The 25,557-nt window shown below is 45.1% G+C and overlaps 1 protein-coding gene across 1 annotated transcript in view; it reads right to left on the reverse strand.

Annotated features, from left to right (window-relative positions):
* Glrx3 (glutaredoxin 3) overlaps positions 1-15,066 on the reverse strand; it is a 31,973-nt gene extending 16,907 nt beyond the window's left edge. Inside the window, exons 1-2 of the mRNA XM_032892376.1 lie at positions 14,934-15,066; positions 4,479-4,587 (exon numbers count right to left, since the gene is read on the reverse strand). Of these exons, the coding sequence (XP_032748267.1) occupies positions 4,479-4,587; positions 14,934-15,031 (207 nt within the window). The 5' untranslated portion in view covers positions 15,032-15,066. The remainder of the gene's footprint in view (positions 1-4,478; positions 4,588-14,933) is intronic.
* Between the last annotated feature and the right edge of the window lie 10,491 nt (positions 15,067-25,557).

Raw genomic sequence — 25,557 nt, forward strand, 5'->3', positions numbered from 1 at the left:
TTTAAGACACTTGCCTTCAGATATTAAAGAAACCTGGATTTTTTTTTTAAGATTTTATATTTTTATCATACTGTGTAAATGTTTACACCATGCCCGGTGCCCACAGGTCAGAGGAAGGGGTCAGGTACCCTGGAAGTGCAGTTACAGTTATGAGCCACTGTGTAGGAGCTAGAAACTGAAACCAGCTCCCTAGCAAGGGTCTCTAGTACTCTTAATTGCTGAGCCACGAAGATTCCTGCAATGACCTCAATGTAACTCAGTAGGAGAGCACTAGCCCAACATAAATGTGAGGTGCTCAGAACAGTCCAACAGCACAAGGGATGGTGTAGGGATGCAAAGCACAACACTGTAACTTTGTAACTCCTCCATGCCTGACTCTCAGCACAGCAGCGGTTCTCAACCTCCCTAACCCTGAGGCCCTTCAACGCACTTCCTCATGTTATTATGCTCACATAAAATTATTTTCATTGCTACTTCATAACTATAATTTTGTTACTGTTACGAATCGAATGTCATTATCTGGGTTTGCTGATGGTCTTAGGTGACACTGCACCATACAATGAAATAATACTGACCAGAGCAACATCATAAAACTCTCCCTACACAGCTGACTCTAATCTTTGAAAATGTTTATACTGTAGTGGAATTGTTAGTAATGGTCAGTGTTAACTCTCAACTTGATGAAAGTCTAAAACGCCTGAGAGACTGTCTCTGGGCATGAGTGTGAGGAGACTATCCTAATTACCCAAGGGGGGTGGGAGTGTCAATCCCTTGGCAGGGGATCCTGGGCTGTGTAAGTAGAGAACTGAGCCAAGCAATCACATGTGTCATTCTTGTTCTCTTGGGAATCTGACTGTAATTTGAGCAGCTGCCTCATTTCTACAGCTGACTTCCCTGCTATGATGGACCTGGAGTTATGAGCTAAATAAACCTTTCTCCCTTAAGTTGATTCTGCCAGCGTATAGCATCGCAGCAATAGGAATGCAACTATGAATGGCAAATGAGAAATGCAGGAGAGGAGGATAATTTCCTACAAACAGGATCTGATCTTCTCCCACTTTTTCATCATGGGCAAAGCCGTGGAATTTTCTGTCTCTTTCCTACTATCTCTCATTCCCAAATATCATAATCTGAAAGATTCAATCAAATGATAAATATGTATTCTCACCAGCATGGTACACAAGCCTATTCAACACCCAGGAAGCTGAAGCAGAAGATCATAAATTCATCCTTCCACCTACCCAGACACATCCACATCCACAGATCAATAAAGGGTACTTCCATTTTAGGTACAGATCTATGTATTTTGAAAAGAAAAGGCACTTAATATTTTAATTAGCCATTTCACTCTATTCTGAGTAAGCTTGACTCTTTGTAAGGCATTTACCAATGGAAGTAATTCATGTATTTCCTCAGTTATTAGAGATGTAAGAACCTACAGAAAAACCCAAGTTTCAGGATCCAACTGGTTACGGCAGCAATTGAGGGAGGGAAGGACCTAGCCCGTCAGCAAGAGCTAGCATCTTACAGCCACATCACAGTGGGGAAGAACAAGGGTCTCAGCAGAGAACTCGAAAGCCTTGCCCCTCAGCTTTCAGTCCTGGTAGGAACAAGCTTCACGACTCTTAGCAGAAATGTGTGGCTGATTTGTCTGAGCTGGTGTATCTTAGTAATTAGAAAACTAGTTCTTGGTAGTTACAACCAATTTAAAAGATCATCTTCTAGCTGATCCAGAAGGAGGTGTAGATGAGCTGTTTCACTGCTGGCCTAGCAATGCAGGAAGCCCTGGTTTGATCCTCAGCACCAGAACTGGGGCACTATGGGACCTACTACAATCCCATCACTCATGAGATAGAGGCAGGAGAATCAAAATCTCAGAGTCATCCGTGACTCCACAGTAAATTCCAAACCAGCCTAGGATACGTAAAGCTCTGTCTCAAAATAGGAGGAGGAGGAGGAGGAGGGAGGAGGAGGAGGAGGAGGAGGAGGAGGAGGAGGAGGAGGAGGAGGAGGAGGAGGAGGAGGAGGAGGAAGAAGAGGAGGAGGAAGAAGTAGTAGTAGTAATAGTAATTTACATGCAAACCAAAAAAACTTATTTAAAAGGAAATCGCTTATTTAAATGACTTTGTGAGCCTACAACCAAAGACTGGAACAATCACTTCATTTTGCAAGTCAAAAATGCCAAACTAGCTGGGCACAGGTGGCACCCGAGAGGCAGAGGCAGATAGATATATCTATGAGTTTGAGGCCAGTCTGGTCGGCAGAGTGGGTTACAGGATAGCCAGGGCTACACAGAGAAACCCTGTCTTGAAAGAAAAAAAAAAAAAAAAAAAAAAAAAAAGCCAAACTAATACACCTTTTTTTAAAAGACCAACTGGACAGAAAGTAGGAGTGGTAAGCCATTCCTGAGGTAACAGCTACAAGAGGCTGATACTAAAGTCTGGCGTGAATCCAAAAGTTTGAGACCTGCCCGGGAAACACAGTGAAACTCCCAACTCAAGAGATAAAAAAGTCACTGATGAGTAGAGTATTTGCCTTTCTCCAGAAATTTCCAGAACTCCTACTTACAAACACACTGCTGCAAACCCTTACACAGTCAGGCCTAGGCATCCCCGACAATCCAGCAGTACCACACACCTCGGACTCTTGGCTCACTGCTACATTTAAGCACTTGAACAACTTGAAATCTCACTGCCAAGTCTGGTACCAATGTGAGAAGCCATTCTACAGTGACTTTAAATAAATCATTCAGATGGCAGCTGAGAACAGCGTGTTACCTAAACCAGTAACATTATACGTATGAAAGCAGACATGGGACAATTACGGTCATCCTGACTAATTCTATGATTGAAGTGTTTAATCATTCATTACACTTGTAGTCATTATCTTTTCTCACTGACCAAACATGCAGTTTTAATGCTCCCTTCTATTATTTATACTGGACATTTTAGGGTTACCTTCTAGGGTTACATTATGCATTTCATCAGAATTTTAAATAAGTCCTTAAATTTTAAAAAGCTAACTATTATATTCATATTTGTGCTATCTGCATAAAGAAACACTGAGAGAATTCATACAAAATTAATACAACTGGTTACTTACAGGGACGGACAAAGGTTGGCAGGGAAGACATGGAGTGAACCTTCTCAGTGTCCACCCTGCTATTCTGCTTGGCATTTTGAGCCATCAGAATACACTACCTATTCAAAGCACAAAAACTCAGTCTGTGCAAATGCTCTCAGAAAACATAATTACCTACCATAAAAAGGAATTAAGAAACTAGATATAAGAAATCTAACCAGAGCTTACATGGCTTCTAACCTCATACATCTGTCAACATGTATTTTGAACTCACAATTTATAGTTTTAAAATGAAGGTTTTTGTTTTTGTTTTAAATCCTAAGGATTTAGCACTCAGAAAAAAGGCACAAAACACTGACCCCAGCACTTGGGAAGCAAAAACACTGAGATCTTGAGGCCAGCCTGTGCTGTGAGACCCTGTCTCAAAGTAAATAAATCAACTCTAAGAATTAAGACTTTCGAATACAATAATTCCCAACAAATAATTCTCCCTTTCCAATAATTCTCAACAAATACTTTGCTCTTTTAAAAACCTGAACCAGTATTACTTCCTGAATGGCTAGACTACATGTGTGTAAAGTAACTCTGCTATTGCCAGGCCCAGCTATCGACTCCCTCTGAGAACCCAGCCTCTCAAAAGACAGCACGAAACGTAGACACAAGACTTGAATAAAACAGGGGCTCAGCGTACAGAGGAGAGGCAGACACAACTGACCCCAGCAACCTGTTTATACATGCACTTTCTAGAATCATTTTCACAACATAGCTAGCTACCTTCTCAATGTTCACCAACTACTATCAAGCTAAAATTATCCAGTGAATTATCTGGTCTGCTTGTCCTGTCAGACACTTCTGTCTTTTGCCCACTCTGTAGTGATTTTTTTAAACTATGTGAGAAATACAACACTAAAAGATCTGTCAAGGAGAGATGGTTTGGCGGTGAAGAGCACTTACTGCTCTTCCAGAGGTCCTGAGTTCAATTCCCAGCAACCACATAATGGCTCACAACCATCTGTAATGGGATCTGATGCCCTCTTCTTTTTTTTTTTTTCCTTTTTTTCCGGAGCTGGGGACCGAACCCAGGGCCTTGCGCTTGCTAGGCAAACGCTCTACCACTGAGCTAAATCCCCAATCCCGCTGATGCCCTCTTCTGATGTGTCTGATGAAAGCTACAGTGTGCTCATAAAAATAAATAAATAAATAAATAAATAAACAAACAAACAAACAAACAAACCTTTAAAAAAATCTGGCACAATAACTTGCTGCAAATATAACAGAATTCAACACAAAGTTCAAGTATTTGGAACTTCACAGCTTCTCCTTTTACACTGTAAAACTCTAGTCTATCCCATAAGTCAGATATTAATAAAGGACATAAGACTGAAAATGTATAGTACCTTCACAAATGAAACATGAGGATGCTCTTTAGCTAACTCTGCCATGACATCGTTCATCTGTACACACTGTGGAGCCCATGGCGCCCAGAAATGGACCACAAGGAGTGACCTGTAAATCAAAAAAACATTTTTTATTATAATAATCCCAGAAGCAAATATGGGTGTAGATCAAATTCTCCTACCTAGGAAACAGAGTTCTGTTGTAGCGTGTGGCATCACTGCCAGTCTTCAGACTATTTGGATGAATATTCAAGTTAATAGGATTTCTTAAGTCAAGATTAAGCCCAGTGAGTGGGTCTAAATGTGCATCCATCTCAACACACATCAATTTTATTTTCAGACCCATGATGAAAGGAAAGTCTGAATTTCTATACAAGCAAGCTGCTGCTGAGAAATGGTTATAAACGCATTATTAATATTAATCTCACATAATATTGTGACAAAGAGATACAACTGTAACCACAGAAGAGCAAAAAAGTCTTAACAGTAAAGGCAAGGCAGAAGAGAGCAGAGCTGCAATCATGGTCATGGCTGCCTGTGCAGTTATGTTACCAGAGAACCCTCCATGTGGCGGTCAGCGGCGTCATCTGATTCCTAGGCCATGTTACCAATCTTAGTTATTTCCATGCAAAACTGCTTTCACAAAGACCTATGTTTGAAACCACCTCAAATTTAACTGAAACGTGAATTTACAGAATTCTAAATTCAAATAAAACCCTCCTCCAAGGTGGGGGGGGCACACATAAAGAAGTGTTATATGGAGAAAGATGCAAACATTTACCTCCCAGCAAGGAACAGAATAAGTAACGATAACGAGGGCTGGAGAAATGCTGGGCGTGAGCAGTGCTTGCTGCTCTATCTATACGAGGACAGAGGTCAGATCCATCACTCATGCAGGTCACACGGTTCACAAAAGTCTCCAAAGACAGCAGCTCCAAAGTTCCGGCCTGCATGGTTACCCACATGCACCTGTACACATATACATGTGCACACACAGAAACACATATAAATTAAATCTAAAAAAAAAAAAAAAAAAAACCACAGATGAGAAGTGGGACCCTACCCACAACAAGACACATATGGGATATATGGGATGAGGAAGGTTACAGCCAGAAAGAGCAAAAAAAGGGTGACAGACCACAATCAAAGGTTGACTACAAGTCCTGGCTTAAACACTGATGGTGAATGTCCTAAGAGGAAGCGAAGTCTACTTAATATCAGGACCAGGGCTCAAGCACAGAGAACCTCAGCTCTCTACAGATCTGGAAATCAAGAAACAGAGAGCCAACCATGGCACAGAAGGGACAGAGGAGACTGGACATCAGTGTCTCTGGGGCTCATCAACACTGCACACATCAGGCCGGATGGAGGGACAGAGAGAAGAGGGACAGTTTCAGGAGTTTTAAGATCAGTCTCCCAGAAGTCAAGAGAACGGCAAGGGAGACGTTCCAACCACTAAGGTAACAACGAACAGTGAATGTGGCCAATTGCCAAAAGAAGCCAAGAGCCACGGCTGCACAGGGAGCTGACTGGATGTGGCCGCCACAGAAATCAACGCAAGAGGTCTGGACTGCACAGAGGAACCCAAGAGCATGGGGTTCAGCTTAACGCCGGTGCAATGCTTGTATAGTGCAGGAACAATGCCAGTGTAGACAGAGTTGAAAATCTGAGACAGCTGTAGGTGCAAGGTTTCCAAGAAGTTAGGGAAGGAGAAAGGCAGCCAGAGCAAGAAGAACAGTGCCGCTTTCTCTTACCCCTCTTGCTTTTTGTTCTTCTCTGTTCTTGACTCCATCTCCCCCCGCCCCCCACGTGCCCGTGGCCGGCCACCTTTCCTCTCTTTTTCTACTTTTCTCTCATTAAATTAAAAAAAAAAAAAAAAAAAAAAAGAAGAACAGTGCCTTCCAGTTCAGAGCCAAAGAATTAAGAGAAGATTAAATGACAGGTACAAAGTAGGGATAGGGAGGGTTGAGAAAGAAGCTACCTGGAATCCTGGATTTGCTCAAGCAAAATGCTAGATCACACACTGAAAAAGAAATGGAAGCTCAGTGTGGAGCTACATGCTTATAACCCCAGCACTACAGAGGCTGAGGTGGAAGAATGAGCAGTTCAAAGCCATCCTGAGCCAGTAGGACCACCTCAAAAATGGTGGGGACTGGGCTGAGGGAGGGGAAGCAGACAGTTGTGGAAGACTGGGACTGTTTAGAAATGATGAAGGGAAAGCCATTTGAAAGGATACCAAAGGCAAAAAGGAGGATCCATCTAAGGCAAGAAAGGACACATTGTATGTTCCATAAATGGGTTACAATTTACACCAGACAGACTTGTATCTGGCAGATCTTTGAAGAGCCTCAGCTGATGGCAACTGCTCTATCAAGCAGTGTTGCCTCTCGGTCACACATTCAGCTAGACATTTTTCAGTCCTCCTTAAAGTTGTCTGGGGACCATGAACTAAATAAGTTCTAGCCTACAGAACACTAAAACCCTCCCTCATAAGCCTGTGCAGGCTCTGACCACACCTTTCAGCCCAGCAGAGCATCTAAGCGAGGTCCCAAGGCCTACTTGAGGCAAGAAAAGCAAGTCAACAAGACCTTGACAAGGAGCATCCAAGCAGTCTGTAACACACCCAAATGCCCACAGATAGAAAAAGCACCCTACACTCCAACAATGAAACATGCGCCAACTATTCAACTGGGGGGGGGGGGCTGCTGTTGATGGTGGCATACGCCATTAATCTCAGCACTTGGGAGGCAGAGGCAAGACAGGCAAGGCTACACAGAATAACCCTGTCTCAAAACAACAAAACCCCAAAGAGCTGTTCTAGAGAAACACACAACCACATAGACAAGTCTAGAAAACAAGCCAAGCCAAGGATACCAGATTAAAAGAATCATCTGCCAGGACAGTTTACAGTGTTGAGGTAGCAGCAACACAAGAGGAAAGACTTGGCTACCCTCCATCCAGTCCAACCATACAGTTTTCATTCTGACATGATTACATCAAGATACCCATTGTTAAAAGGAGGCTTTTAACTTGAGAACATGTCTAGCATTGACTCACTGAACAAACCCACACACTGTACTCCTCCACGAGCCTAACAGCCTATGAACAAATACAATTTAATACATTTGTTTAGAGACTGTGACAGAAACTGAGAATAATTGGCCACAAATACCTGCTACAAATTAGCTTGTGGTAAACTGCTTGAAAATGTAAGATCACAAAGACTGAAACTACCATCACTTCACTCATGACTCAAACAGCAGAAGGTTATACAGCAGGGCCTACTTGCAGTAAATCCTAACTTGGCTTCACAGAACTAAGGCGATCCCGTTGGGCGGCGCAGATAAAATCCTTACAAGGAAAGGGGGAAGCATATGAGCAACTGGCCCAGGTGTGACAGTGGCAGTACACCTGACAAAGCAACTTAAAAGGGCTTATTCTGAAAAAGGAAAAAAAAAATCACAGCATGGTAGTGCACAGTTAATCCCTGCTCTTAGGAAGCAGAAGTGGAAGGGTTCCACACACATTCAGGGTGGGTCTTCCCATGTCAATTTACCTAATCTAGATCCCTCTCAGAAACCCTCATGACAGGTCTCTTGGTGACTGTGGCTCCTGCCAAGGAGAAAATCACTATTAGTCACCACAGGAGCGAAAGGAGAGCCTAAGAAAGGAAGGGAGGGCAGAAACTACAAAATATGCATAAGTCCAAGAACAAGGCAAGCCATGCTGATAGATCAGGGGTACGAGGGCCTCCAGGAGTTCAAGAGCCTGCCTTCAAGACAGCTAAACCCACATGAGCAGCAGTAGTCTTGAAAGGTGAGATACACTTTTCAGTGAGGATTTCTAAAAGGAAGTGTAAGAAGCACCTTCTCACCCTGCTGGTAGAAACTAAAAACCAGACCTCCACAAAGTCCATACCCACAAGGTGTTTATTCCAAGAATTAAAAATACAAAGATTTAGGAAGACAGGTATCTTCCTACCACTACAGAAGAAAATAAACCCCCCCAAAAAACAAAATAAACTCTTATCTCACAGCAGCTTTCAAATAACTAAAGTATTTTTAAAATATTAAAGTATTTCTAAATATTTAATATACACTAGAAACCAAATTTGCAAAGAAATTTTAATGACATAAGAAAATGCTGACAATATTGGCTTGCTTTTAAAAATTACAGTAGGAGGATAGAGACGTAGCTCATGGCAGAGGCTAGTATGCCTCAGGCCTTGGACTTAATTCCAGCAGCAGAGTTAAAAGAATAATAGTAATAGTAATAGTAATAATAATAATAATAATAACAACAACAACAACAACAAGGGACTAGCCCAAGTGTGAAAAGCAAAAGAGGAAAGCTAGGTGTGCTGATGTCTGCCTGCAATTGCAGCACTCCCAAGTAGAGGCAGCCGGATCATAAGCTCAAGGTTATCCTCAGCTGCTGGGGACAGCATAGGATGACAGGGACTGCCAGCAGTAGGCCGGGATGGAGACATCTCAGTAGCCCGCAGCAGCTCTATGTAAAAACTGGTTGTTCCCATTTCTCCTAACCTTAGCCCTGGACAATGGCTATACAGATTTCATTTGTGCCTGACTGCCTTTCAGTAGGCCTTGGTGTGTATAATTATTCTATTATATCTGACTTTCCTAATTCTTTCCCCTTCTGCTCTGGTGAATTCTGTGAAACTAGATGGTCCTTGATGCAATGATTGTTAAACAATTGGAAATTGAGGCATAGGGGCACAGCACAGCACAGTCCTAATGGCCCAGGTGCGTGCTGTGTGCTCATCTTGGAAATAATGTAATAACTGTACAATAGTAGTTCCAGATTAATGCTTGACTTGCAAAAAAACTTTAAAGAAATTATTAAAAGATGAATTAGAGGGCTGGGATTTAGCTCAGTGGTAGAGCGCTTACCTAGGAAGCACAAGGCCCTGGGTTCGGTCCCCAGTTCCGAAAAAAAGAAAAAAAAAAAAAAAAAAAAGATGAATTAGAGCCAACATTGGGACCTCAAGAAAGGAAAAAATTATTGAAGTTAGGAAATAAGTTTTACATAACATTTGAGAGTGGTTCCTGGATAAGGAAGCATAGAATACATAAAATTATATACTAAGAACTAAGTCAAAATATTGGGACTCTTACAAGAGTCATTGTGTGCAAGGAACAGAAAGCTAGCAGAACTACTGAGTTAAGGGTTAACTTGATCCTTTCTGGCCACTGCCTGGCAGTTTTGCCCATGTCATTTATCATTAGAGCGTCACAGGAAAATGCAAGTAGCTGACTTTGGAGCTCTGAGCTCTGAAGTATAATAAGTCAAAAGTTAAAGTTTAAATAATGATAAGTTTACAATTATTATTTTGGCCACAGGCCTGGGAATAGGGGAAGCTTGAAACTTTGGGGAACAATTGTAATTCTTAGTTCTTTGTGGGATGTGGTCATTCTTTTGAATTTGATTTGGCAATGATTATACAATGTTTTTTCTACCTGCTTTTGGATTATCAATAAAAGACTGGGACAAGAGAAAGGCTAGAAAGCATGTGAAGAGTGAATGTGAGAGTGAATGAGAGAGCGAGTGAAGGAGTAAAAGATGAAGTGAATGAGACAGCATAACAAGAGAACGTGAAGAGTGAGTGAAGAGAGAATGTGAGGTGTGTATGAAGACTGTGTGTGTGAGTGAGGAGAGTGCATGTGGTGTGTGAGATATGTGTGAGGTGTGTATGAAGAGTGTGTGTGAGTGAGGAGAGTGCATGTGGTGTGTGAGATATGTGTGAGGTGTGTATGAAGAGTGTGTGTGAGTGAGGAGAGTGCATGTGGTGTGTGAGATATGTGTGAGGTGTGTATGAAGACTGTGTGTGTGAGTGAGGAGAGTGCATGTGGTGTGTGAGATATGTGTGAGGTGTGTATGAAGACTGTGTGTGTGAGAGGAGAGTGCATGTGGTGTGTGAGATATGTGTGAGGTGTGTATGAAGACTGTGTGTGTGAGTGAGGAGAGTGCATGTGGTGTGTGAGATATGTGTGAGGTGTGTATGAAGAGTGTGTGTGTGAGAGAGGAGAGTGCATGTGGTGTGTGAGATATGTGTGAGGTGTGTATGAAGACTGTGTGTGTGAGTGAGGAGAGTGCATGTGGTGTGTGAGATATGTGTGAGGTGTGTATGAAGAGAGTGTGTGTGAGTGAGGAGAGTGCATGTGGTGTGTGAGATATGTGTGAGGTGTGTATGAGAGTGTGTGTGTGAGAGGGGAGAGTGTGTGGGGGGTGAGAGATGTGTGTGGGGTGTATGAAGACTGTGTGTGTGAGTGAGAGGAGAGTGCATGTGGTGTGTGAGATATGTGTGAGGTGTGTATGAAGACTGTGTGTGTGAGTGAGGAGAGTGCATGTGGTGTGTGAGATATGTGTGAGGTGTGTATGAAGACTGTGTGTGTGAGTGAGGAGAGTGCATGTGGTGTGTGAGATATGTGTGAGGTGTGTATGAAGACTGTGTGTGTGAGAGGAAATGTGGTGTGTGAGATAATGAGACTGTGTGTGTGTGAGTGAGGAGAGTGGGAGTGTGAGATAAGGGCAATAGAAAAGGGAGAGTGCATGTGGTGTGTGAGATATGTGTGAGGGTGTGTAGAAGACTGTGTGTGTGTGGGGAGAGTGCATGTGGTGTGTGAGATATGTGTGAGGTGTGTGAGAGGAGAGAGAGAGAGAGAGAGAGAGTGTGTGTGGGTGGGGAGAGTGCATGTGGTGTGTGAGATATGTGGAGGTGTGTAGAGTGTGTGTGAGGGAGAGTGCATGTGGTGAGAGAGAGTGAGAGAGAGAGGAGAAGACTGTGTGTGAGATATGTGTGAGGTGTGGTGGTGTGTGAGTGAAACTGCATGTGGTGTGTGGTTTGACTGTGCAAAGATATGTGTGAGTCTGTATATGTTGTGTGGAGTATGTGGTGTGTGATATCCCTGTGTATGAAGACTGTGTGTGTGAGAGGAGAGTGCATGTGTGTGAAGATATGTGTGTGATGTGTATGAAGACTGTGTGTGTCCAGGCATGGGTGTGTGAGATATGTGTGAGGTGTGTGTGAAGACTGTGTGTGTGGTGAGGAGATGCATGGGTGTGTGAGATATGTGTGGGTGTGTGAAGACTGTGTGTGTGAGTGGAGGAGCCCTGTGGTGTGTGAGATATGTGTGAAGGTGTATGGAAGAGGAAGTGGTGTGTGGGAGATAGTGTGAGGTGTGTAAGGGCACGACATGGTGGTGTGTGAGATATGTGTGAACACCCACAACTGTGTGTGAAAGGCATGTGGTGTGTGTGAGATATGTGTGAGGTGTGTATGAAGGTGTGTGTGAGATGATATGAAAGCATGTGGTGTGTGATCAAACAAAAAAGAGTGTGTTTTGAAAGGGTAATGAACAGAGGTGTACATGTGTTTAAAAAGGGCAATAGAAAAAAAAGCAGAGTGCCCAAGAATGCATCCTGTGCATTTCAAGCTTGGAGAGAGAGAGAGAGAGAGAGAGAGAGAGAGAGACAGAGACAGAGACAGAGACAGAGAGAGAGACAGAGAGAGAGACAGAGAGAGAGAAGAAACTTTAAGCCTTGAAACTGCCTGTCAGTTTGTACCCAAAGAGTAGTCTGTGTATATTTATTATGTGCCCTCCAGATATCCCTGCTTCCAGTTGAGAACTCCCATCCTGTGTCCAGGCTGGACCCCGACACTCAGCTACATCTAGGGTTCCAGGCCAGCCTCCATTGAGCCCTGGCTTCAAAGAGAAGGGCGGGAAGAGGAAGAAAGAGCTAAGTTTTGCTCCAAGGGCACTAACATGGCTTTCAATTCTTTGAACACCCACAACTATAAACAGTAATAACTTACACCATGGGATGATAGAAAGATCAAACAAAAATGTGTTTTGATAACATCATTGCATGTGTTTAACGTGAATGATTATTGCCCAAGATATCCTTATATTTACACTCCTAGCTCTTATTTTCCGTTTAAGCAAGGGATGCCAACCGTACATGTGATAGGGATGATGTCACCCTCTATACTGTATGTAACCAGTCTCTCCCTCATAAGTCAGGCCAGTATGTCCAATGCATTGTTTTAGGACAACAATTAGAAAGATCAAGCTGAAAACTTTACTAATAAGACTCCCTTATACCCTGCACTAACATTCAAACCAGTGCTCTGAACATGCACCCCACTACTGAGCTGCACTACACCCCAGAATATTTGACTATTTTAGCAGACATAATGAGTCTCAGTTCTCCATCAATGAAACAATTAGCTCAAAAGTCATTTGTTGTTCTATTACAGTGTTCTATTACTCCAGTTATTCATCTGCAAATTACAGTACAAATTCTAAGCACTACTACCATATTTTGGATTCTAAGTGGTTTATGAATGGGCCCAAATTCATAAACCAACTCTGATACCCAATTCCCACCTCCACTGTATAGACAAAAACTAAGATTCCAGTAACTTACACAAACATAAAAACTTACGTATACAGAAAAATTACACTCTGTGTGTGTGTGTGTGTGTGTGTGTGTGTGTGTGTGTGTGTGCGCGCAATATAAAAAGTAAATTTCTGGACTGGACAGATGACTCAATGATTTTACGAGCACTAACTGCTCTTCCAGAAGACCGGGATTCCATTCCTAGCACCAACACAAAGGCTCACAATTCCAGAGGAGCCAATGCCCTCTTCTGGCTTCTGGGGTACTGCATGCATATGGTGCACAGACACACACACACACACACACACACACACACACACACACACACACACCAGCAATAAAAGAAAAAGGTAGATTTCAACCCACATCAAAATTGAAAAGTCTTGACATGGGAATGATGGCACTCACAAGTGCTATTTGTATTTTTTAAAGCATTTTCTTTTTTTAAAATATCTTTTGTTTTGATTTTTTTTTTAAGATTTACTTATTTAATGTTATGTGAATACACTGTCACTGTCTTCAGACACACCAGAAGAGGTCACCAGATCCCATTATAGTTGGGAGGCACCATGTGGTTGCTGGGATTTGAACTCAGGACCTCTGGAAGAGCAGTCAGTGCTTTTAACCACTGAGCCGCCTCTCCAGCCCCATCTATCCAGCCCCACTATTTGTATTCTTAATGGCTTCCACATCCACACAGTGCAGCTCCTTCACTGAGTGTCACACAGCACTTCCCATGATACCCATTCCTGAGTCATCTCAGGCACACACCAGTGACAAGAATATGTGTAAATGGGTTCGGGGTTTGTGCTGTTCCTGTTCTGTCCCCCTCCTCACTGAGAGAAATCAATGTTTGTTTCCTGGTTTTTTCCAATAGGGTCTCCCCATATACCTCTGGCTAGCTGAAACTCACTAGGAAGACCAAACTGACCTTGAACTTGCAGAATAAATGGCATGTTAACTTTTACCCACTAAGGCCTATTTAAACCATGAAACATAAAAACAAGCTAAGCATGTGAAACACACACACACATAAACGAATCTTCTCAGATGACTTAAGTTCAAGCTTTGCAGGACATGTCCACACAAGCCCTCATCACTCCATGAGGCCATCTCTGACGTCCTCCACAATGCCTGGTAAACGACCTGGCTGGATCAATCAGAGCCCAGCTTCTACCTACGAGCAAATGTTATTCTCCTTCTCTCTTTTCCTTTTTTTTTTTTTTTTTTTTTAAAGAACTGGAAGGTTTTTGTTATTGTTGTTATCTGTTGTTTTCGGTGCTAAAAGTTGAACTAAGGGCTTCTTGTATATTAAGCACTAGCTACAACCGCCAGCCTCTGAATGAGCTATTTTAACTCCCCTCTATGCTTTATAAAGTAGCAGATGTCAGCCAGTCAATCTCCCACCTGCCCACTCTGCTCTGTAAAGACACCAAGGCCTCACATAAGTGGAGAGAGCTTCCGGTACGCCAACCACAGCAGCACTTGAACCGTACCGGTCCATTCACCCGGGAGGAAGCCAAAGGTGACGTTATGAAACTTGCCCCAGGGTTACTAGAACATAAGGAGGATTAGGGAGAGAGGTTGGGGATCCCAGGCAGTTGACCCCGAAACCCCCTCACTACTCTGCAGACCAAGGCTGGGCAGCATCACAGAGCGCCGAGGTAGTGGTTTCCCACGCATCCCCAGGGCTGGCCTTTGGAAGTCTTGTCCAAAGGCGAACCGCGCTTGCACCCGGCCGCAGCAGACCCTCCCTAAGTCAGCTGGTGATTCAGGAAAGTCCCGGACCTAGGGACTAGGCTCGGCCTGCCGGCTGGTCACCAACCAAGACTTCCTTCAGGAGGCGCCCACATGCGGGTCTCCGGAGGGCGGGTCCATTGTGCTCTGCTTCCCTAGGAGGGGGTATCACCGCGGCCCAACTAAGGCCGCCGTTGGACCACGAGCTCAGCCCCGCACATGCGGCGTTCGGGGCCGCCCTCAAGACCCCCAGCCCGCCGCCCTCTGGTCCCCGGGCCCTCTTGCCGACCCGCATACTTGGTTTTGAGGCGCAGGAGCTCCTCAAACTGCCGGGCAGAGCCGACCTCCACCACTGCCACGGCCGCCTCGGCTGCTTCAGCCGCCCCCGCCGCCATGCTGCCTCCGCCAGACGCCAGCAGTCGAGCGCCGGAGGCTCGATAGGGCGGGATGGACACGCGAGGAGGCTGCGCACGGGGAAGCCACGCCCGCTGCGGTGGGGACCCACCCCTAACACACTATACCACTCCTTCCAGCTCTGAAGGGTACTCCCTCGGGCCAGGAGAACTGGGAGCTTTGGAGGCACTACTGGTGGCGCTGGGTTGACTAGTGGAGCCTCCCTGTTTTGTATTGGTGTGCTAACTAGCTAGATGCCTTGACCCCTGGCTGTTGTAGCTCTGGAGCACATAAACCTACAATAGGAAGGGATGTAAGTATGTGTGTTTTGTAAATCAGAGTGAAGTCAGAATATTGGCAAGCTGAAATCTCACATGAAGCTACATAAAGATGAACTAGGAAGTCGAAGACTAAAACCAATAGTATCTGAGCATAACCCTGATAGTCCTTGTACCTCAGTCCTGAAGGAAACTCGAACTCTTCTAGAAGTGCCCTCGGAACCCCAAAATCAACCCTTCGGTACAACCCTGTGATCCCCGTTGCAACCTTGATACGGCAAGGCCTAAATGGCCCCATTGCCTCTAAGAACCGTTAGGCTACTTTTTAGAGTTCCTGCACCTTCCCACCCAGACCCTGCCGCCATGACCCTCGCCTTCCTTCCCTGTATGGGCAGTGACTCTCCAGCGGTATCTTCTCCACACCATTTCTCATGCTAAGGCAGGAAGAGTTCCTTAAGTTTGAGTCCAGCCTGGCCATACAGTGAGTTCCAGGCCAGCCTGAGTAACAGTAGCCGATTACATGTTGAAATATTTTATTTCGGATATATTGGGAATTAAAGATTTCCTTTTACCTTGCTCACTTGTGTCCCTTGTGGTGGCCACTCCTGTGTCATATTGGCAGCCCTGCTCTTGTGATTGCGAACAGCCCTGGGAGCCGTGTCACACATACCTCGAGAAACACAGCTCCTAAAAATGTACATCACAGTACTCCAAATGCAACAGGTCAAATTGTTTTGCTTCTTGGCTGGGTGCTAGAAACCCAAACTTTGGACTGTAAGAAATAAAAATACACAAATACCAGTAAAGCCACGGAAACCTCAGAAAAGCATCAGGATCACACACAGACATTATCATTCTGATTATAATATTGTATTACAGGTTTGCAAGGTGTGATGGTTTGTGTATACTTAGCCCAGGGAGTGGCACTATTAGTAGACATGGCCTTGGAGTAGGTGTGGCCTTGTTGGAGTAGGTGTGTCACTGTGGGCATGGGCTTTAAGGCCCTCCTCTTAGCTTCCTGCAAGCCAGTCTTCTCCTAGCTGCCTACAGAACAAGAGGTGGAACTCTCAGCTCCTCCAGCCCCATGTCTGCCTGGACACTACCAAGCTCCCACCTTGATAATAATGGACTGAACCTCTGAACCTGTAAACCAGCCACAATTAAATGTTGTCCTTTATAAGACTTGCCTTGGTTATGGTGTCTGTTCCTAGCAGTAAAACCCTAAGACACAAGGTTTTTTTTTTTTTTTTTTTTTTTCTCAGTTTGACTTTTATTTGACCATCATTGTTCCCCAGGGGGGTGCAGAGGTACTGCAATACCAGGTCGATGACGTGGAGTGACGGACATTCCAACTCCTAGTTCCAAAATCCATTTAATATATTGTCCTCTGTAAGAACAGATACTTGATCTTAGCCCCCAGTGGAGACAGTACACACATTATCTCTGTGTCTTGCTCCCCCCAACCCACCCCTGCTTTTATTTTGAAAGATGGCCTAGAGTTGACTATGAAGTCAAGGTTGGCCTTGAACTCATGATCCACTTGCTTCTACCTCCCAAATGTTGGAGTTATATGTATGTGCCACCTAGTTGATAATAAACTTACCTATGAGGTGTGTCTAGTCAATCATAAATTTATTATTGTTTTTAATTGAAATACATACTTAAGTGGCACAGGCTGGCCTCCAACTTGCTGAAGTTGTAGCTGAAGTTTATTGTGTTCTCCTGATCCTCCTGCCCCCACCACCTAAGTACTGGGATTACAAGTATGTGCTCCTAGACCCAGCATTTTTCTTTTCACATTAAGTATATATGAATCTACATTTTTTTAAAATAAAGAGTGGGTTGACTGAAAACAAAAACTGTGGGCGAACACTTTGGAGGTAAAATGCACTAGAAAGGAGAAAACCATGTTGCAGAAACAGGATGGGGTAGGCCAGGAATCCCAGCTCTCTGAAAGCTAAGGCAGGAGAATCAAGAGTTTGAGCTCCCCTGTGTTACATGGTAAGTTCCAGAGGGCCTGGGCTTCATTATGAAACTTGGCCTTAATAAAAGAATAAAAAATAAAATTAAGACAGGTTACCCACTCTGATTACTTTATTTAAGTATATAAACTATATAGCTGAATGTGGCATTTAAAAAGGTCTCCTGAAAGTTCCCCAAAGTGTAAGAGCTCCCTATCAAAGAACAAGAAGAGCTGGGGTGCTAATGAGAGGCCCTTCATTCTCTAACCCAGCAGTTTCCAACCTGTGCAGTTCCTGTGCGACTCCTTTGGGGTCGCATATCAAATAGCCTACATATCAGATACTTAGATTATAATTCATAACAGCAAAATTACAGTTATGATGTAGCAATGAAATAATTTCATGGTTGGGGGTCATTACAGCATAAGGAACTGTGTTAATAGGTCCCAGCATTAGGAAGGTTGAAGACCACTGCACCCACTGTACCTGCTTCTGTCTGCCTCAGAAGAACTCAGACTGCTTCTGTGGGTTGAGATTAGTAACATTGTAATTCAGCGAGACATGTGTTACAGAGTTACAGAGTTTTGTTTGTTTGTTTTTTTTTAGGATGTGGCCCCACTTCTCACCTGGCAGTTTTAACTCTGACTTTCCCTCTGAATGGAATGTGCTGCACATGGCAGTGGCAGATACCAGCTCCAGAGGAAAACAGCAGGACATATCCTGAGAAACTCTCCCACCACCCTTTCTGCAGTTACCACTGCCAATATTGATAACCCAGGAGGCAGCAGGCGCCTCGATGCCTAGAAAATGCTCTGACTTCAGCATCTAAGACTAGTGAGCTCAGGATGGGTGGGAACAGGCTGCATTTTAGAAAACTGATGTGCCCAAGTTACATCTGTATACAGATCTATGCTGGTCGAGGGGGTAGAGGATTTTTGCCCCTCAAGGCAGTTAGATGGAGTGCATATTTCTCCCTCAGCATCCCTCAAGCTGATAGAGTGTAGAGCATCATGGCTCTCACCCCATTTATAGCTAAGGAAGCTGACCACTCACAGCAGTGAGGACAATACCAGAATTCCCCTTGTAACCACTGCAAACTCTCCTCAAGTCAAACCTTTTCCTTCAGACAACCTTGGGGAAACACTGGCCACTTTTAGGTTCAGTGGTTTGGGCCTGTTCAGAGCAACCCACACTTATAGTGTGCTGGCTAATTTTATGTCAACTTGATACACACTAAAATTACTTGAGAGGTAGGAACATCAGTTTAAAAAAATGCTCCCAAAAAATCAGGCTCTGGGTGAGTCTGGAGAGCATTTTCTTAGTTAGTGATTAATGGGGCAGAGCTCAGCCCATGGTGGGTTGTGCTATCCCTAGGCTGGGTTCCGTAGGAAAGCACACTGAACAAGCCATGTTGAACAAGCCAGTAAGTAGCATCCCTCCATGGTCTCTCCATCAGCTCCTGCCTCCAGGATCATGTCCTGTTTGAGTTCCTGTTCTGACTTCCACCAGGGATGAACAGTGATATAGAACTGAGTTAGACAAACCCTTTCTTTCCCAACTTGCTTTGATGGTGTTTTATCACAGCAATAGTAACCCTAACTAGAAGCTATTATTGTAAAAGAAAATGGCCAAATGGCCTTTCTCTATGCAGGTGGGGAAAAAAAATAGGAAAGCAAGAGATTGGAGTTGATCCGGGCCTATGTCCCTGTAGAGTCATTCTGGGTACAACACTCACTGGTGTCAGATGCCTTTTTTTTTTTTTTTTTTTTTTTTTTTTCTTTTCTTTGAGCTGGGGACCAACCCAGGGCCTTGGCCAAAAGCGCCTACCGCTGAGCTAAATCCCCAACCCCTGTCAGATGCCTTTTTAAGGCGCTGGGACTCCTAATTGAGAGCCACCTGAGATTGACACCTGAACCTTCAACCCCCTCTGCTAAGATGCTATCCTGAGCTGTTGGATTTGCCTGACCAGAAACAGCCCTCCCAGCACAGCAGCCGCTTTTACCTGTAGATTAAGACAATGAAGCTTCCCCAGGAGTGCTGTGAGGTACTTCTGAACATAGAAACAGGACCTGGGATTGTGGCCAGGGAGCTAAAGTCCTTGCCTAGGACAGAGAATGCTTCAATGGGAAGGCAGCCAGGGAACTCCATCTTGTGTTTGCAATCGACTGCAGGACATATGCGTGTGTGTACTCCTCTGTGTGTGTGTGTGTGTGTGTGTCTGTCTGTGTGTCTGTCTGTGTGTGTGTGTGTGACATGCGTGTGCATGTTCTTGTAGAGACCAGGGGACAACCTTTTCTGCTGGTCCTCAGGAGCTATCCACCTTAGTTTCTGAGACAAAGCCTCACTGACTTGAACTCTCTAAGAAGGCTGCTAGGCTGACTAGACAGGATCTGAATGTCTGTCTCCCCAGCACTCCGAAAAAAAGAAAAAAGAAAAGAAAAACAAGTGGGCCACCACAGCCAGCTTTTTTCTTCTTCTTCTTCTTCTTCTTCTTCTTTTTTCTTTTTTTCTTTTTTTCGGAGCTGGGGACCAAACCCAGGGCCTTGCGCTTGCTAGGCAAACGCTCTACCACTGAGCTAAATCCCCGACCCCATAGCCAGCTTTTTTCAAGTGAGTTCTGGGCATAGAATTTAGGCCCTCATGCTTGAGGCAAGCTTTGAGCACCTTACCCACTTAGTTGTCACTCAGCCTTCAACTGTGTTATAAACTTGCAGGGGTGCAGGGCTTTGCTGGGTTGGACAGTGACAGCTGATATTTACTGCTCCTGAACAGCCAAGCTCTTTTTAGTTACTGTTGTTAGTGCAGTATTTTAACCACCAGCTTTTAATGATTTGTCCTGAGTTCCTATGGTCAAATCTTACTCAGCGTGCCCAGTGCCAGGACTGCGAGGCCACGAACAAACCATTCTGTCAAGGACCATACCCATCCCATGGGTAGAAATCTGTAAACCCTACCTAGAGAATCAACAAGCATAAAGGGATATTGGGGGAGTTGTGGGGGAGGAGAAACTATGGCACTGAAAAGGGCTGCCGCACAAGTAAAATGGCCAAGGTTTCCCTTCTTTTAAGAGAGACTCTTAAATTCCAATTACTCCGCCCCCCAAAGACCAGTTGAGAATAACCCCAACTGGAGGGAATTAATTTCCTTAGGAATTTCACTGGTGCGAGATTAATGGAGCCCCCCGCTGAGCAGCGGTAAAGCTGTTAGTACAGGATTTGCACCTGAAGGATACATATTTTAATTTCAGTTCTCAAGCTGCGATAACATCTTGTGAGCTACCATAAAAGCATAAATGAGCCCCAATGAGCCCTGCAAGTCTGCTGGGGACTTGCAACACACAGCTCCCCAGGAGAAGCCTGGAGCCCACTTGGCCCAGCAGGATCTTGTCTCCCCCACCACAGCCGGATGCTGCCCACCAGTTTGGGCACAGTGAGAGGCAACCTGAGCTCTTAGCTGGGAAAGGCCTGAAGAAATCTCCCTCTCCCAGAGTCCTGGAAAGGTGAGGATCAGGTTGACCCAGCCCTGAGCAGAATCCTGAGGTGGGAGTCTTCTAGAGAGGCTATTCTTGTTCCACACATAGGTATAGCCGTCCAGACCTTGTGTGACATCTGGCCTGAACTGACAGTGAACGTGGCCAAAGGCTGGGGTCCTCATATGGCCCCTCTGGACTCCTATGGGGAATTTTACCCCACAATGGACCCGGAGAGGCAGGTTTCACCAAACCATGTAGGTATATTCGTTGTACATTGGCCCAGCCGTGAGGCCAGACTCCTCCTCCTTACCCCACGGCCATTCTGGCGGCTAGACAGTCTGCCTGCCACGCCGATAGACACTTCTGTAGCACAGATGTGGAAAGTAGCTGTGAGCAGTCTCTGGATTCTCAGGAGGAGGAGCTCCGTCTGGGGACAAGACAGCCAATTTCGCCGCTCCCTTCTCGGTATAGGGGCTTTTATTGGAGTGCTCGATGTATGGGCCTGCTATAAAGGTTGTTTATGCTGTCATTGCTAGATGTTTATTGGTTATATTTCTGCTGCACTTGCTTGAAAAATAATTATTTCCAAAGAAAAGAAGAATTACATATCCAGTAAACTAAATAAGGCTCAGTGTTTATTAGGGACCTCTGACAGCTCCTCGAATGTGAACAACAACAACAAAAAAAAAGCAGGTTTCCAAGCCGAGAATGGACAATTTATGTGCGAGTTTATTTGTAAAACAGATTTCAAGACATACTTCATCTTGGCTGTGCCAATAAAATGTGTTCCATTTCTTCTCAGGAGCAGGTGCTGTCTGATGGGCTCCGCATAATCTGGTTTCCCCGAAGTAGGTAAGATGGGCTGAATGAGCGGGCATATCCTCCACCAGGAGCTCGTGCTGAACACTGGGGCTGGACGGGGTTGAATGATCAGATCCCAAAAGGCCAACTCAGGAAGAGTCCGTCAGTGAGAATGCAGCTCAGCAAACTTAATCCAGCTGCTGCAGTTCCCGCCCCCCACCCCGCCCTGTCCCCGAAGTCTTCAGTTAAAACCATTTAATGGGTCTACAAGTCTTCCATCCTCAGCCTGAATCACCCATATCCTCTCTCTACCCGGGCCCAGAAGGAGCTGTGTGGTGTAGAGCCGGCTTCCAAGCTGCAGGTGACATCAGCCTCCACCCGAGACTGGAGAGTGTCTTTGTTGAGTGGATTCTCTCTTCAACCTAAGAGGCCCAGGAAGGATTAACACAAACACCTCCAAGGCTCTGTCCATGCTTGTGGTACTTCCTGCTTTTTTCCTGACCTACGAGGTTTTAATACCTTCCCCGACCCTTCCCACTCCAGTCAGCTAAGTACTTGAGATCTTACGAATGCCACCACATCTGGACTGCATATTTGAAAGCACTGCCAGCACAGAGATGGGAAGGGTGAGAAAAGGAAGAACTCCTCGCACAATCACTGACACACACATTTCCATGCGCAAAGCTACTTTCCAGGGGTCCATGCCCAAGGGACCACCCCAGACATACGGTTGAGGATACTGCACAGCCTAAGCTTGCAGCCGTGCATCCTGTCTTTTCTGAGTCAAAGTGCTTTACATATAAACAGTGTACACAGATGCATTTATTCCCCTAGTCCACTAAGAGTTAATGTTCTGTTCTTATTTGTAAGTCTTGTTTCTTTTTCAGACAGGATCTCACCATCTAGCCCTGACTGTCTTGGAACGCACTACGTAGACTGGGCCGGTCTCGAACTCACAGAGATCTGCTTGCCTCTGCCTGCTTCTTCCTAAGTTCTGGAACTAAAGGTGTGTGGCAGCTGTAATTTTTGTTCCTTTTCTAAGAAACAAGGACATAGGTGAGCCCATCCTTGCCACAGGCAATAGCGTGTATAGTGGTTTGAATCAGGAGTTTCCCAAAAGCTGCGTTGTTGGAGACTTGGTTGCCTGCTGATGGGCTTTGAAAATTGGCTGGAATAACCCCTTCATGGATTCCAAATATGATGCACTGAGAGGCTGGGCCTAGAAGTGGGAGTGTTCAATGGGCACGTGCCCTGAAAAGACATCCCCTATTCCTGGTCCTTCTTTGCCTCTCTCTGATTCCTGGCTGCTACAAAGTGAGCTGCAAAGCTCTGCCTTGCCCCCGCCCCCACCATGATGCACTCCCTCACGGAAGTCCTCACAGCAATGTCCCTAGTGGACCACAAACTCCAACCTCTGAAACCAAGAGAAAATAATAAATCTTCCCTGCTTGGATTCCCCCCCCCTCAGATATTTATCCTAACAGCAAAACACAAACTAACACAGCCTGTGGAGCTAGAAGTAATTCCTTACAAAGCTAAGAAGCACTAGCCAGCCAGACTCAGGCTAGTGGCTCAAAGAGTTCACATTTCTGCCAGAACCTTCCAGTTGCAGGGTTCTGGTCAGCTACTTGAATGCACAAGTGTAATGGTTTGTATATGGCCCACGGAATGGCACTATTAGAAAGTGTGGCCCTTTTGAAGTAGGTGTGGCCTTGTTGGAGTAGGTGTGTTCTGTGGGTGTGGGCTTTAAGACCCTCATCCTAGCTGCCTGGAAGCCAGTGTTCTGCTAGCAGCCTTCAGATGAAGATGTAGAACTCTCAGCAGCTTCTAGATCTCACTTGCCTGGATGTTGCCATGTTCCTGCCCTGATGATAATGGACTGAGCCGCTGAACCTGTAAGCCAGCCCCAATTAAATGTTGTCCTTTGTAAGACTTGCTTTGGTCATGGTGTCTGTTCACAGCAGTAAAACCCTAAGACAACAAAACTCTTGCTTGCTGTGTGCGCTCAGAGATACCATCTCCCCGAGTAGATTCCTGGAGCAGCCAAAGGAGACCCAACTCCTGCCCAGCCTGCTAGCAGAAGGATTCAAAGTAGATATTGTGAGGAGCACACACACACACACACACACACACAGACACACACACACACACACACCCTTACTGTATGGGTACTCTGTAGACAGAGGCCAACCAATCAGTCATTGACTGATTCTTCTGTAGCAGACACCATCCTAGCATGGAAATCAGATCCACTGAGACTGAACTAAGCCGATGACCTCGGTCATCATTGCCACATTCCTCAAACATCCACTACCGTCACAAGAGCTTCCTCTCTAATAAACAAGAGATATTTCTCTAGGGTGCAAGAAAAGAAATAAGGACTTCTTGTTCTTGTTTCTTTTTGGGGGGATGGAGTCTCCCCCCAACCCCCAATCCTAGGGTTAGAATCCAGGGCTTCAGGATCCTAGGCAAACACCCTACCACAGCTAAAATCCAGCTGTTTCGCCCTGTGAGATAGGCCTTCCCAAATAGCCCAGGGTGGCACTGAACCCTTAATCCTCCTGCCTCTGCCTACTAGGTACCTAGCATTTCAGGTTTGTGCCACCAGGCCCAAGGAATAGTGATTGATCCTTTGCTACTATTCATTACTGTCATCTGAATTTTTATCCATCCTGAGCTCCCTAGAGTCTGCTGGGCAGATCGGGCAGGAATGTGTCATCCTTAGCCCTCCTCATGCAACTCCATGGCCTCGGCAGCAGGGCAGCATTGACTGAAGGAAGTTTGGAAGCAGTGTCATCAGATGACCTGGGCAAGCAGAAGGTGTTTGGACCTGCATTCCCATGGGAAGCTCTCCAGACTGGAGCCCCACCCTGGACTTAAACAGCCAGGATGTTTTCTGTGGTTTTGTTCTATAAAACTTCACTGACAGAGTTCCTTCTTCAAGGATACGAAAACAAGCTTCAGGCAAGATAACCCAGGCCTGTGATGGCAGCTGTCAGGTGGGAGGCAAGAGGATCAGCAGTTTGAGACCAGGGTGGGTAACATGAGGCCTTTTCTCAAAAACAAAAACAAACAAAAAGCAACTTGGGGCTGGAGAGACCTAAGGGTGGTTAAGACCTCCTGCTGCTCTTTCAGAGGATCTGCATGCATTCCCCAGCATTCCTATGGCGGCTTACAATTGTCCATAACTCCAGTTCCAGGATATCCGGTGCCTTCTGGCCTCCTCTGGTGCCAGGCTCCCACATACTGCACATGCGTACATCCATGCTGGCAAAACACTCACACACATAAACATACAAATCATTTTTCTTTTTGATGAGAAGAAAAAGTTGTGTGTGGTATCCTACCCTTAGGATCCCTCTCAGGAGGAAGAAGCAGGAGGATCAGGAATTCAAGGCCAGCCTCCATTACTTAAGCGAATTTGAAGCCAGTCTAAACTACAAAAAATATGGGAAACTCACAGAACCCAGCAAGAGAGGAAGGGAGGAGATTGGAATTTTAAAAATGCAGAGTCCTGGGCTGGAGAGATGGCTGTGTTTAAGAGCACTGACTGCTCTTCCAGAGGTCCTGAGTTCAAATCCCAGCAACCACATGGTGGTTCACAACCATCTGTAATGAGATCTGATGCCCTCTTCTGGTGTGTCTGAAGACAGCTACAGTGTACTTATAAATAAATAAATCTTTAAAAAAAAAAAAAAAAAAAGAATTCAGAGTCCTTAGAGAGATCACTCAGCAGTTTAAGATCACTGGCTGCTCTTCCAGAGGACCTGGGTTCAATTCTCAGTACCCACATGACAGATCACAACTATCTATAGCTCCAATTCCAGGAGGTCTGGCATGTTCACAGATAGACACGAAGGCAAACCACCAGTGGGGCTAGGCAGATGGCTCACTGGTTAAAAGCACACAATGCTCCTCCTGAGGACCTGGGTTCAATTCCCAGTAACCCACATCAGGAGACTTAGAACAGCCTGTAACTCTAGCTCCAGGGAATTTAATATATCTGACCTCTGGGC

Source organism: Rattus rattus, chromosome 2, assembly GCF_011064425.1.
Source record: "Rattus rattus isolate New Zealand chromosome 2, Rrattus_CSIRO_v1, whole genome shotgun sequence".
Classification (NCBI taxonomy): domain Eukaryota; kingdom Metazoa; phylum Chordata; class Mammalia; order Rodentia; family Muridae; genus Rattus; species Rattus rattus.